The sequence below is a fragment of the Marmota flaviventris genome, chromosome 18 (genome assembly GCF_047511675.1).
Source record: "Marmota flaviventris isolate mMarFla1 chromosome 18, mMarFla1.hap1, whole genome shotgun sequence".
In the NCBI taxonomy this organism is placed as follows: domain Eukaryota; kingdom Metazoa; phylum Chordata; class Mammalia; order Rodentia; family Sciuridae; genus Marmota; species Marmota flaviventris.
In genome coordinates, this window is record NC_092515.1 from 2,064,896 (window position 1) to 2,079,491 (window position 14,596).

At 55.6% G+C, this 14,596-nt stretch overlaps 1 protein-coding gene across 1 annotated transcript; it reads left to right on the forward strand.

Annotated features, from left to right (window-relative positions):
* The first annotated feature begins 5,069 nt into the window (after positions 1-5,069).
* Positions 5,070-14,189, forward strand: C18H19orf85 (chromosome 18 C19orf85 homolog). The gene is made up of 2 exons (XM_034635281.2): positions 5,070-5,242; positions 13,606-14,189. The coding sequence occupies exons 1-2, from the start codon at positions 5,070-5,072 to the stop codon at positions 14,117-14,119; spliced, it is 687 nt and encodes a 228-aa protein (XP_034491172.2). The 3' UTR covers positions 14,120-14,189.
* The last annotated feature ends 407 nt before the right edge of the window (positions 14,190-14,596 follow it).

Genomic DNA, 14,596 nt, shown 5'->3' on the forward strand with positions numbered 1-14,596 from the left:
AAACACAGAACAGTGTCTTGGAACCAAGGAGGGAGGAATATTCAGCATTTGCCAAGCCAAAGAGTAGTCTTGGGACATCATCACCCCATCCCACATCAGTTATGTGCTTGACCTGTCTTTGAACCCTTGTATGTAGAAACCTCCGTTAACCCTGCATCTCGTACTTACAAGAAAACGGAGAATCCAGGAGCTGAAGTCACAAATAAGATAACAAAATCACCATTGCCCATTCCAGTCTTGAGGTTCATGAGGTGAAACCTCTGAAAGAGAAGGAGGATGACTCTATTGGATATTGGTCTAGAAGCCATTTGTGTTACATTCTGGCAAAGAAGTTGTCTACATTTTGTCCTTGTCCTCAGACTTTTTGTGAGGCTGAATTCAAAGGTGATGAACTAAGTAATCGATTGGAGGAAATTTCAAGGCAGCACAGCATTCAGGTAGTGATCTGGATATTGCTGGCAGCTTTTAGCTACTTTACCATGATAATTGGAAGCAGAAAGCAGAGCAGAAAAACTTGAAAAATTTGCAGTATGATTAGAAAACTGTGGGGCTGGGGTGGTGGCTCAGTGGTAGAGCACCAGCCTAGCATGTGTGAGGCACTGGGTTTGATTCTCAGCACCACATAAAAATAAATAAAATAAAGGTCCACTGACAACTAAAAAATATTTAAAAAGAAAGACAACTGACTAACTAGGTCTAAGGAAAGTGTGTTTATTAAAAGAGATTACAGCCACTAAAGAGGTGCTAACTGTTTTACCTAGAAAGGTAGGAAAGATGGCTTGAGGGCATTTCAAAAATTAGCAAGACCACACCCATTTTAGGCTTAAGGGTATAAAAGTAAACCATTTTACTTTTATGTGGTCTACTGAGAAGAGACCATTGAGGTGCCCTGCTTGCTCAGGGAGGCCTAGGAAGTTATTTCACTCTGCTCAGCTGCCCAGGCACTGAAGGCAGCAGCTGTGGTCCAATGAGGTTTGGCCATGGCTCAAGATGGTGACAAACCTTGGCATCAACCATGTGGTTGCAGAATACTGTACTTCGGGTATCATGGAAGTTTCCATTAAGATTTTAAAGAACAACCTAGGAGTGTAAGGCAAAGTGTAGCAGGGTTGGAATTCCTGCAGCAGCCTCTGAGAGGTCAATGTGCAGATGTGAACAGGAAGCCAAAGCTGCAGCGGAGACCCCTGAGATGCCAGTAATGTGGAAAGTCTGCCGAGGAAAGCTGCAGGGATCCAGCAGAGAGGAGCCAAGAGAGAAACCAGGTGGACTGCAACCCGCAATGCCATATGGCTGGACCGCACAAGCCCGACACCACAGTGTCGTGTGCCCCAGAAGCTGGACATGGAGCTACAGGGCTGGTTTGTCCAGCTGAACTTCAGTCTTGTTCTGGTCCCATCCGTTCCTTCTGTGTCCCTGGTATTCCCTTGTGGAATGGAAATGTCTACTCTGTGTCATATATTGGATGAATATGAATTCCTTTTGATCTTTTAGTCTAACTTGCCTCGAGTCTCATATGAGATTTTGGACTTGTACTTTTGGGCAATGCTAAACTGTTAAGACTATGGGGACTCTTGGAAATGGACTAAATGCATTTCGCATTGTGAGATGGGCATAAGCTTTTGGGGGCCAGAGGCAGAATGTTATGGTTTAGATGTGAGGTATCTCCCAAAACCCCATGTGAGAGAAAATTTAAGAATTTTCAGAGGTGAAATGATTATTTTATGAGGTATAACATAATCAGAGAATTAATCCACTGATATGGACTAATTGGGTGGCAACTGTAGTCCAGGTTGGGTGTAGCTAGAGGAAGAAGGTCACCGAGAAGTGTGCTTTGGAGCTTATGTTTTGTCCCTGGTGAATGGAACGGCTTGCTCTCTCTGCTTCCTGGTGTCATGTCCCGAGATGCTTTCATGCACTATGCTCTTCTGCCATGATGATCTGCCTCACCTTGGGTCCAGAGATATGGGATCAGCCATCTATGAACTGAGACCTCTGAAACCGTCAGCCAGAATAAACTTTTCCTTCTCTAATTGTTCTTGTCAGATCTTTTGGTCACAGGGACACAAAAGATGACTAAAAACAACCTAAACAATATTTTTTTTTCCTTTATTAAAGTGAGAACTTTCACTTTTCACTTTAAAGAGGTACTTTACAGCTTCTCTTTAGCATATTTGAATTACCAGCATCACTGCTCCTGCGCTTTGGGTCCATCATTGTTTAAAACAAGGGCTACTGAAATACAAGCACTTTGATGATACTATAATAGTTTGTCTGAGAATAGAGATGGCTACTAAGCAGGCAACCAATGGGTAGCATATACAGTGGATTAATACGGAGGGAGAAGGCATGAGATTTCATCACACTACTCAGAATGACTCCCACCAAGGTTTGCATGTAACTGAGATTGTGGAAAGTGAAACCCACTGAATACCACCAACTCTCCTGGGTCTCCAGCTTGCAGAAGGCAGATCAGGAGTGCTTCCTCTCACCCTCCTCCTGGCTATTCTTGTCCTTCCACCATGATGTCCTGCTCTGTCTTGGGCCCAATTATGGAGTTGGCCAATCATGGACTAAGCCTCTGAAACTGTGAGTGCAAAATAAATCTTTCCTATTCTTAATGAAAAGGAAAGAAAGAGAGACTGGGGTTGTAGCTCAGCAGTAGACCACTAGCCTAGCACATAAAAATAAATAAAATATCCATTGACAACTAAAAGAAAAGAGGTATCATGTTCATCTACAGCTAAAATTTTTAAAAAAGAAAAAAAGTAAGCAGATCAGGAGACTTTCAGCCTCCGCAACCACATGAACAAATGTCTTACAATAAGTCTCTTTCTGGAGAGATGTCTATACCGGCTTGTCCACCTATCCATATCTATCTAGATGGACTGATTGATAGGTTAATAAATAGTAGATCCTACTTCTCTGAGAACTCCAATTGATCCTAACTCTAACTGCCCTGGGTGGACCTGATAGACTCAGTCAGGCCCTGGAAGACTGTGTCCACAAGTCAGAGATTGTACTGCCGGCCCCAAGGATGTGAGCCTCCATGGAATCCACCGATGTAAGGAAACAAACTCTGCCACATGAGCTTGGAAGAGGACCCTGACCTCAGGTGAGACAGAGAGCCTCGGTGACAGGAGCAGACGACATGTATGTGAGGCCAGAGAGGAGAGAAAGGGAGACTGCAGGGGGGACCTAGGAGGAAAGCAAGGTCCATCCAACACATTCAGCATTCAGGCTACAGGACAAGAGTTACCTCCTCAGAAAGGGGTTCCCCAGGGCTGGGGTTGTAGCTCAGTGGTAGAGCATGAGGCCCTGGGTTTGATCCTCAGCACCACATTTAAAAAGTAAATAAATAAAAATAAAGATATTGTGTCTATCTACAACTAAAAAAGTTTTTTAAAAGGGCTTCCCCATCTGAAGGAGCCCCACCTGCACCCCCACGTCCATCTCATGGTCCAGTCTTGGCCCCACCACAGCGCACACCACCTGATGTTTTCTCATTGCTTGTTTGTGGGCACTTCCCCGCTAAGTTCTGCAGGGACAGCGGGTTGCATCCTCAGTCTCTGCACACAGTAGATGTTGAGTGATTAAATCCACCACCACAGACAGTGTTATGAGGGCTGGCATAGGGAAAAGAAACCTGGCCAGCACGTGGAAGTGCAGGTCCTGGATGAAGTCAGCCCTTGGCTGTGGGAGAGTCTCACCAGCTCAGGGCACAGGAGAAGTAACCATAAGTCTGGGCCTAGAACCTTGAGCCTGGTCTCCCAGCACCAGCCAAGTCATTGGCGCCCCTGGTGGCGCATTCCCAGGCCAGCGCCTGGAGTAGCAGCCCTGTGTGTTCCTGCTGGCTGTGGGGACAGGGTTGCCATAGATGTTGCTCTTGGCTCCTGGGGCTGGGGAATGCAAGTCAACTCTGGAGCTGGACTAGCGAAGGCCATGCCTCAGCCACGGTAGCAGCAGCCCCTTCCTGCCCTCCAATCCTCCAGAGACATGGGGGTCCACTTCTCTCAGCCCCTGGCCAAGGGGCCCTGGGTCCTCACCTCTGGGCCTGAGAGGGACAGAGACCATGAGGAACGTTCAGAGCCTAAGAAACAGACACTGAGAGAGAGAGAGAGAGACTGAAACTCAGAGAGCCTCGGTGACAGGAGCAGAGGACATGTATGTGAGGCCAGAGAGGGGAGAAAGGGAGACGGCAGGGGGGCCCTAGGAGGAAAGCAAGGCCAGGGAGACAGAGGGCAGCGCCTGAGAGGGCACCCCGAGGACTGGGGCTCTGAGAACCTGCGAGACAGGGAGGTCCTGGAGGCCCCCAACCAGAGGACATCCTCTCTCCCACCAGCACCAGGAATGCCTTTTGGGGGAACCTGGCCAGTGTTTTCCCCTCGACCCCCCAGCTCAGTGCCCTGCCACGGCCCCTCCCCGTTCCCTCCTGTGTGCGAGTGCTCAGCACCCAGAAGCCAGCCTTCTTGCGAGCTGGAGACCGCGGGGCTCAGTCTCCCCTAAAGACTTGGGCCAGGGGCTGGGGGACATGTGGGGGCGGGTGGCTGATGAGAAGTCTGCGCACACTCAACCTTGGCGTCCCAGCTCCTTTCAGGGGCTGGTCCCCTTCTCTCCACCCACCACCTGTCCCCTCCCCTGACTCCAATTAAGGGTCCTCAACACTAATCGCTGAGGTTGACTTGCTCCTGGCCTGGCCTCCTTAACAAGGCCTTTGTCCCCTTAATTGGCTATCTCCGGGCTCTTTTCTCCGTCCCCCCACCTACCAGCCCTGTCCTATATCCCAGGTCCAACTATGTGCTAATTGGGCACCTGGGGGGCACACAGGAAGCTCCTTGGCTCCCAGCCATTTGCCTTCCTACAGCCGCCCTTCACCCATGCGTCCCTCAAGCCTCACGTCCAGCTCCGGGAAGTAGGGACCATGTTAGGGATCAGAGGGGGCCCTTACCCTAGCTCCCAGGGCTGACCCCAACCTCAGGGCTGCCCTGCCCGGGAGTCCACTGGCCCCTCGAGATTTGGGGAGGGCTTTCCAATCAGCACTACCTGGGGAGTGACTTCAGAGTGCCCTGGCCATGCACCCTGGGGTCCCGGCGGCACTGGGGCTCTCTGAGCCTGGTCCCCGAGAGCTGTGTGCTTTTGTGAGTGGGGCAGCGGCCCACATGCTGCGGGCCCTGCAGCCCAGACGCACCCGGCCACCCAAGAGGAGGCCCAACCACAGGAGGTTCCTGCACAACCAGATCTGCAGGTGGGAGGACAGTGGGAGGAGGGGACAGGTGGGGGGCAGTGGGAGGAGGGGACAGGTGAGGTGGACAGTGGGAGGAGGGGACAGGTGGGGTGGACAGTGGGAGGAGGGGACAGGTGAGAGACAGTGGGAGGAGGGGCCAGGTGGGGGGCAGTGGGAGGAGGGGACAGGTGGGGGGGGACAGTGGGAGGAGGGGACAGGTGAGGTGGACAGTGGGAGGAGGGGACAGGTGGGGTGGACAGTGGGAGGAGGGGACAGGTGAGAGACAGTGGGAGGAGGGGCCAGGTGGGGGACAGTGGGAGGAGGGGCCAGGTGGGGTGGACAGTGGGAGGAGGGGACAGATGGGGGACAGTGGGAGGAGGGGACAGGTGAGAGACAGTGGGAGGAGGGGCCAGGTGGGGGGCAGTGGGAGGAGGGGCCAGGTGGGGTGGACAGTGGGAGGAGGGGACAGATGGGGGACAGTGGGAGGAGGGGACAGGTGGAGGGCAGTGGGAGGAGGGGACAGGTGGGGGGCAGTGGGAGGAGGGGACAGGTGGGGGGCAGTGGGAGGAGGGGCCAGGTGGGGGGCAGTGGGAGGAGGGGCCAGGTGGGGTGGACAGTGGGAGGAGGGGACAGATGGGGGACAGTGGGAGGAGGGGACAGGTGGAGGGCAGTGGGAGGAGGGGACAGGTGGGGGGCAGTGGGAGGAGGGGACAGGTGGGGGGCAGTGGGAGGAGGGGCCAGGTGGGGGGCAGTGGGAGGAGGGGACAGGTGGGGGGCAGTGGGAGGAGGGGCCAGGTGGGGGGCAGTGGGAGGAGGGGCCAGGTGGGGGGCAGTGGGAGGAGGGGACAGGTGGGGGGCAGTGGGAGGAGGGGCCAGGTGGGGGGCAGTGGGAGGAGGGGCCAGGTGGGGGGCAGTGGGAGGAGGGGCCAGGTGGGGGCAGTGGGAGGAGGGGACAGGTGGGGGGCAGTGGGAGGAGGGGCCAGGTGGGGGGCAGTGGGAGGAGGGGACAGGTGGGGTGGACAGTGGGAGGAGGGGACAGATGGGGGACAGTGGGAGGAGGGGACAGGTGGGGGGGACAGTGGGAGGAGGGGACAGGTGGGGGGGACAGTGGGAGGAGGGGACAGGTGGGGGGGACAGTGGGAGGAGGGGACAGGTGGGGGGGACAGTGGGAGGAGGGGACAGGTGGGGGGGACAGTGGGAGGAGGGGACAGGTGGGGGGACAGTGGGAGGAGGGGACAGGTGGGGTGGACAGTAGGAGGAGGGGACAGGTGGGGTGGACAGTGGGAGGAGGGGACAGGTGGAGGGCAGTGGGAGGAGGGGCCAGGTGGGGGGCAGTGGGAGGAGGGGCCAGGTGGGGGGCAGTGGGAGGAGGGGACAGGTGGGGGGGGCAGTGGGAGGAGGGGACAGGTGAGAGACAGTGGGAGGAGGGGACAGGTGGGGGGGGACAGTGGGAGGAGGGGACAGATGGGGGACAGTGGGAGGAGGGGACAGGTGGGGGGGACAGTGGGAGGAGGGGACAGGTGGGGTGGACAGTGGGAGGAGGGGACAGGTGGGGGGGACAGTGGGAGGAGGGGACAGGTGGGGTGGACAGTGGGAGGAGGGGACAGGTGGGGGGGACAGTGGGAGGAGGGGACAGGTGGGGGACAGTGGGAGGAGGGGACAGGTGGGGGACAGTGGGAGGAGGGGACAGGTGGGGGGGACAGTGGGAGGAGGGGACAGATGGGGGACAGTGGGAGGAGGGGACAGGTGGGGGGGACAGTGGGAGGAGGGGACAGGTGGGGTGGACAGTGGGAGGAGGGGACAGGTGGGGGGGACAGTGGGAGGAGGGGACAGGTGGGGTGGACAGTGGGAGGAGGGGACAGGTGGGGGGGACAGTGGGAGGAGGGGACAGGTGGGGGACAGTGGGAGGAGGGGACAGGTGGGGGACAGTGGGAGGAGGGGACAGGTGGGGGGGACAGTGGGAGGAGGGGACAGGTGGGGGGGACAGTGGGAGGAGGGGACAGGTGGGGGGCAGTGGGAGGAGGGGCCAGGTGGGGAGCAGTGGGAGGAGGGGACAGGTGGGGGACAGTGGGAGGAGGGGCCAGGTGAGAGACAGTGGGAGGAGGGGACAGGTGGGGGGGACAGTGGGAGGAGGGGACAGGTGGGGGGCAGTGGGAGGAGGGGAGAGGTGGGGGGCAGTGGGAGGAGGGGACAGGTGGGAGACAGTGGGAGGAGGGGACAGGTGGGGGACAGTGGGAGGAGGGGACAGGTGGGGGGCAGTGGGAGGAGGGGACAGGTGGGAGACAGTGGGAGGAGGGGCCAGGTGGGGACAGTGGGAGGAGGGGACAGGTGGGGGACAGTGGGAGGAGGGGACAGGTGGGGGGGGGACAGTGGGAGGAGAGGTCATGTCCTGGGGGCAGAGTTTGGAGAGGATCAAAGGCCCCACAGGACAGGAGTGGACCGAGAGCTGGATCAAGGGTCATTCAGTATGCATTTATTGAGTGCCCCTGTGTGCTTGGCCTGTGCCATGGCCTGGAGACCCCTACCTTCCTAAAGTAAGGGTCCTCATGGGGGTGGCAGATAGGAAGGAAGGACCCAAGTAAATATCACTGCGTGCATGGACGACCTTGAAACGTGGTGCTAAGGGAAGGTGGTGAGCCACCAAGGGCAGCGTTGTGCGGGACTCCAGTTCCATAGCAGGCAGATCCATAGACAGAGCCTAAGGCAGCCCCAGGGCCGCTGGGGGGGCTCGCAGGTTAGGGCTTGCCTTGAGGGTGATGGAAGCCTGGGCGCTGGGGAGCGGTGGTGGCTGCACACGTCGTGCGCGTATTCACCGCCCCCCCCCCCCAGTCTCCTGCACTCTCTGAAATGGTGGCTTTGGGTACATTTTGCCTCCATTTAAAAATCTATGGATCTTTTAGAAGGGGACGCAGGCTTGGAGAGAGGGAGGACGGGGAGTGCGGGGGCGGCGCGGTGTGTTGAGGGAGGCCTCCCAGAGGAGGTGGTGTTCCGGAAAGACCAGCAGGGGCTGCGGGGAGGCCCTGGACGGCTGAGGGAGGAGGCCAGGCAGAGCCTGGGTGAAGGCCCGAGGCTGGGATAAGCGGCAGCTTCAGGCCAGCGTGGAGCCGGGGGCCTGGCTGTGAGCACAGGCGCTGGGCGGGGGTCTCTGGCTGCTCTCTGAACAGAGCCTAGGAGTGAGGCTGCACTGAGAGCCGCCCTGGTCCTGGGCAGGGACAATGAAGACGCCACCAGGGCGGGGGAGTGGGATCCCACGGGGTGTTTTAGTGAGTTTTTATTTTACTTTTATTTTTTATTATTTGTTGTCCGAGGGACAGAACCCAGGGGTGCTTCACCCCTGAGCCCCATCTCCAGCCTTTTTCATTTTTTATTTTGAGACAGGACCTCACTAAATTGGGAGACTGCCCTTGAACCTGTGACCCTCCTGTCCTCAGCCCTGGCCGGCACACCCAGCCCCTGCCGCACTTTAGAGTCAGGCTGCCACTCCTGCTCCCAGGCAGGACCCACTCATCCCCTCTGCTCAGGTATTTCCCTAGACTCTCCATGGCCCCTGCCCTGTTCCTGGGCTCTCCCCCTCCCCACCCAGCCCCACCCTTGGGCCGCTGGTCTGTGGCCTGCTCCCTTTGCCCAGCACCGCCCTCCCCGTCTCTGCGGGGGCCTGGGGGCCTCTGTCCTTCAGCTTCAGTCTCGGTCCACCTCCCTCCCAGACCCTCCCCCCGTGTTCCCCTCTAAACAGGACAGTAACAAGTACCTTGCTGTGGGCCAGGACATTTGCTGGGGTCTTGGCATACTGCATGTCACTGAATGCTCCCGAGAATCTCCCTGGAAGGTTCTGTCTTTGTCCCTGTGTCACAGAGGAGGAGGCTGAGAGAGGTGAACAGCCTGTGGTCGGGGCCCACCCTCTGTGCCAGTGGTCAGTCCTGCCTGGACCCAGCTTCCCTGCCCACCTGATGGTGATGGCACTGAGGATGGGGGTGATGGTGGTGACAGTGCTCTACTCAGCTTTTTATTGCTGTGACCAAAAGACCTCACAGGAACAATATAGACACCTGGCGAGGTGGCACACACCTGTGGCCCCAACAACTCGGACTCCAGAGGCTGAGGCAGGAAAATCGAGAGTTCAAAGCCAGCCTCAGCAACTTATGAGGCCCTAAGCAACTTAGCAAGACCCTGTCTCAAACTTAAAAATATAAAGGGCCGGGGATGTGGCTCAGTGGTGAACTGTCCCTGGGTTCAATCCCTGCTACAGACGAAAAGAAAGAAAACCCAGAAAGAAGGGGAAGTTCCTGGGGGCTCATGGTTCAGAGGTTCAGCCCGTGGTTGGCTGACTCCACAGCTCTGGGCCCAAGGTGAGGCAGAGCGCCGTGGTGGAGGGGCGCGGCACAGGAAAGCAGCTCAGGACAGGTCAGCCAGGAGGCAGAGAGCCCCACTCACCAGGGTCGAAAAGGCACAGCCCAGTGACATCCTCCAGCCATTCCCGAGGTGCCTACAGTCACCACCCAGTTAATTCCTACCAGGGGTCAGAGTGCTGCTAGGTAAGGCTCTCGTCACCTAGTGGCCTCCCCTCTGAGCTTTCCTGCAGGTCCCACAGCTGAGCTCTTGGGGACACCTCACAGTTGAGCCGTCACGTGATGACCGTGATGATGGTATGAGAGGGGAGATGATGGAGATGAGAACGGTGACGACGGGTGACGGTGGTGATGAGGTGGAGAGGATGACAGAGAGGTGAAGGTGACAGTTGGTCTGAGGGTTATGTGGCTGGTGTGAAGAAGAGGATTATAATGTGCTGACCTTGACGTTGACCTTGGTGGCGATGGTGGTAGCTGACCGTGTACCGGGCACAGAGAAGCACTTCCATGTTAGCACTAACGAGTGAGCCCTTGTGCACGATGATGGTTACCTGATTAACCTACACCCCAGTCCTGGAAGGTTCTCAGATGAGGACTCTGAGACCCAGGGTGGTAGTGGACTTGGCCACAGACCCAGCTTCCTGTGAGTAGGGTGCCTCTCCCGGCCACCCAGAACCTTGCCCAGCAGGTCTTGGAACCAACCTTGAGTAAACGGGAGTCTATCCTACCTCAGCCCCAACGCCCAAGGCTCCGTCGCCAAAATGCCTCCCACCACCACCGCCACCACCAAAGAGGAAAGCTCATCTCCCCAACAAACCCAGCCCTGTGTTCTCGAACTGCCTTCGAACGCCTCCCAGCCCCCTGTCAACTGCTCCAGGCCCTTCTCATCTTGAGCCCCCAGCCCAGGGTTCCCGGGCTCCCCGTCTGGCCACACTTCCCCTGGGCAGGTAGATCCCAGGCGAGACCCCACCCTGTGCCAGGCTCTGCCCCACACTCCCCAGAGACCCAGGCTGCCCACCATGGTCTTGAGGGCTGGGCAGCCTGGAGCACATTCCCCTGGGACCTGGGCTCACCCTGAGAAAACCCAGGGGCGGAGGGCCGTCCTCAGCATCCCCGACCCTCAGGCCCTGCTCCCCCAGCAAGCCTCCCACCTCTCCCTCGGCTCTCACCCTTTCTTGTGAACATTTCCAAACCTACAGAAAAGTCCAAGCAGTTGTCTGGTGCAGTGGCTCTCGACAGCCACCCCCAGGTCCCTAGAAGCACAGGCCAGCATCACCTGGGGAATGCAGACCCCACCCCCAAATAACAGAATCCAAAAGCAGCTCCAGCCAGGGGCCATCGTTCCCAAGTCACCTGTAGGTGACTCTGAATTGTGCTCAAATCTGAGAACCTCTGGTCTGATCACTCAGACTTAGGTTCTACTCTTTTTTTCTTTAAATGTTTACTTGTATATTTATAATGTAGATGGACACAATACCGTTATTTTATTTTTAAGTTGTGCTGAGGATTGAACCCAGTGCCTCACATGTGAGAGGCAAGTGCTGTGCCCCTGAGCCCCAGCCCCAGCCTTAGGTTTTAACTCTTGACAGCATTTAGCATATTTCCTTCATATATATTTCTTCTTCCTTCTCCTCTTCCTCCTCTCTTTTTTATCTCCCTTCTTCTCCTCCTCCTTTTTTTCTTTTTTTCTTTTTCTCCAGTATGCAGACTGAACCCACGGCCTCACACAAGCTAGGCGAGTACTCTACCACCTAGCCACACTTCTCCAAGCCCTTTTCATTTTTATTTTGAGACAAGGTTTCACCAAGTTGCTGAGGGTCTCATTAAGTTGCTGAGGCTAGCCTCTAAGTTGTGAACCTCCAGCCCCAGCCTCCTGAGTAGCCAGGATTACAAGCATGTGCCACCATACCTGGATGGTGAGATATATATTGCAGAGCTGGGGATGGAACCCAGGGCCTCACACATGCCAGGCAAGTGCTCTACCACTGAGCCACATCCCCGGGCCCAGATATATGTTTAATTAATAATGTGGCAAAATACACATAACTTGTAACCCACCATTTTAGCCATTTTAAAGTGTACAGTTCAGTGGCATTTGATAGAGTCACCATGTTTTAGCCATCACCTCTGTCTAGTCCCAGTACATTCTGTCACTCCTATGAAGAAGCCACCCCAAGACCCGCTCCCCCAGCCCTGGAAAATCACTAATCTCTTTTTTCTCTCTTGGGATTTGCCTATTCTGGATATTTCATTCACATGGAATTATAGATATCAGATATATTTTTAAATAAGCCTTTTTATGGAAATTTAATATATACACCCACACCATTAGCAAAGAGCTCCATGAATCTCCCCACTAGTGTAATAAAGAGAACCCACTCGTGTAATCCACACTCAGATCCAGAAGCCCAAGGCTTTCTCGCCCCAGGGGCCTGGTGGGTCTCTTCCCCTAGGCCGCGGTCCTGCCTTCTCTCCCCACTATCAGTTCATTCCCACTGGGGCTGTGTAGGGAAGGGTCACACAGCACAGCTGATGGGGCTCACTGCCTTCACCAGTGTGTGCACCCGTGTGTGTGTGTGTGTGTGTGTGTGTGTGTACATGTGCCTGTGGGAGCTCTGCCGTAACAAAGCACTGCAGACCCAGCAGCTTACACGACACTCATTCTCTTCTGGCTCCGGAGACTGGAAGTCCCAATCAGGGGGTGGGCTAGGTGGCTCCCTCTGACCTCTCTCCCTGGCTTGCACACACCTGCCTCCTTCTGACCTGATAGGCTCTTTCTTGCCTCTGTGCTTTAAACCTGACTCCTAGTCTCTTCTTCTTCTTCTTTAAAAAAAAAAAAAAGACAGAGAATTTTTAATGTTTAGTTTTCGGCGGACATAACATCTTTGTATGTGGTGCTGAGGATCGAACCCGGGCCGCACGCATGCCAGGCGAGCGCGCTACCGCTTGAGCCACATCCCCAACCCCTCCTAGTCTCTTCTTCTTGGACTGGGACCCAGCCTAATGATTTCGTTTCACCTTAATCACCTCTCTGCAGGCCTCATCTGAAAATGCAGTCTCATCTGAGGTACTCAGACCTAGGAACTCAGTGTAAGAATTTTGGAGACACAGTGTAGTCTACAGCAGTTCATGAAAGCCATCCAGATTGCCGAGAGTGTAGGAATGCTAGGGGAGAGATCCACAGGGTGGCTACTGCAGTTGGGAGATGCTGGAGACTCCAACCTGCGGTTGCTGGAGAAGCCAAGAAGAAGGCTGATCCAAAAGAATCCACAGGGCATCAATTTGACCATATTGTCATATTGAATGTCACATCAATATGATTGTGCCACCAGTCCATAGCACACCTTTTTGTGATGGGTGATGGGTAATGTGTGCACGCTGGGGTTTGAACCCAGGGCTTGGTGCATGCTAGGTAAGCACTCTATCAATGAGCTACAACCCCAGCTTTTTTATTTTTTGAGACAGGGACTCACTAAGTTACCCAGACTGGCCTTGATCTCGTAATCCCCCTGCCTCAGTCTCCTGAGTACCTGACTAGAGGCATGAAACACCTTGCCCTGCACCTTTCTTTGAAAGCACTCCCATAAGACATTTTACACTTTTTTTTTTTTAGAAGAGAGAGGGAGAGAGAGAGAGAATTTTTAAATATTTATTTTTCAGTTTTCGGTGGACACAACATCTTTATTTTTATGTGGTGCTGAGGATCGAACCCAGCGCCCCGCGCATGCCAGGCGAGCGCATTACCACTTGAGCCACATCCCCAGCCCTACACTTTTATATGTTGGAATAAGGTCATAATAAATCTGTAATGTCAAAAATGTGCCTAGAGCTGGGCTGGAAGGGCTGCCTCTTCCACCCTCACAGCTATTCAGTTTCCCTTACCATACTCAAAAAAAAAAAAAAAAAAAACAGAGCCAGGGCACAGAGATGAGCAGGAAGAAGAAAAATGGGATGGAAAGAGGGGACAAGTTGCTCCAGGGGTGCAGAAAGGAGAGGGGTCCTTTGTAGTCACACAGCTAACACCCGTCTCTCTTGCAGGCAATTCGCCAAGATTGAGGCTGCCACCCAGAGCCTGGCCCTATCCATCCTGTCCCAGGAGGCAACCCCCCAGAGAAAGCCAGCCAGAAGGCCACCCTTGCCGCCTCCATCTCCCTTCCTGGGGGTGGCTTGTGCTATGGCCCCCATGGAGGCACCCCATACCAGCGCCACCCTGAGCCTTGCTGCCCTAGAGGCCTCCACCCTTGACCTCTTCGATGACATTGCACTCACCCCAGACTGTCCTTCAGTGCCATGTGATCTGTCCTCACAGCCTCCGACTGCTGATACTCCCCAGCTGGCGTGGGATCTGTCCTGTCATGCTCTGGGCCAAGGAGACCTGAGGCAGCAGGACATGATGCTGGCACCACATTGCTCAGATCCTCTGCCTCTTACACAGCATGCCCAATGGGGAGAGTCTGAGACTGGGCATCTGGACTGGAGCTGGGTGGACAGGTGGGAAGTGCCTAGTACCTGGCATTCTCAGGGGATCCGCCAAGACTGGGGGACCCCATGATTATCAACTGCAATGCAGCCCAGGGCCCAGGACAAAGCAGAGGCCTCACCCAGAAGTCCCCTGACCTGTCCTCCACTCCTTTCCTGACAGACCCTGAGAAAACAAGCCAAGCCCAGACTCCTGCCTCGGGCCAGTCTCAGGGGCCTCGCCAGGCCCAGGGCCCCACCTCTGTCCCTTGGGGACTCATTCTGGGTTGCCTTCTCCCTTCTTTATTCCCAGCCCCATCTTGGCATCTGTGGCTCCCTCTCACCGGGCTCATCTCTGCCTAATGTCTAGGCTCGTCGCAATTATTCCCAAGATCTACTGAGCGCCTACCGTGGGCCAGGCCAGATGGAGGTGTGGAGGTGCAGCAGAGGATACCCTGCCCTCCTGGCGCTCTCATTTGTGTGTTTGTGTGTGGAGGAGCCAACAATAAACGAGTACCCAGATAGGTCTTCAAAAACCAAGGTAAACCTCCAATTCCGGAGGGGAATGTCG

Excerpts from the sequence above, each read along its gene's own strand:
- C18H19orf85 (XM_034635281.2), top strand. The coding sequence starts at position 5,070 with ATGCACCCTGGGGTCCCGGCGGCACTGGGGCTCTCTGAGCCTGGTCCC. Across the intron at positions 5,243-13,605 it reads CTGCACAACCAGATCTGCAG|GCAATTCGCCAAGATTGAGG; the intron begins GTGGGAGGACAG and ends TCTCTCTTGCAG.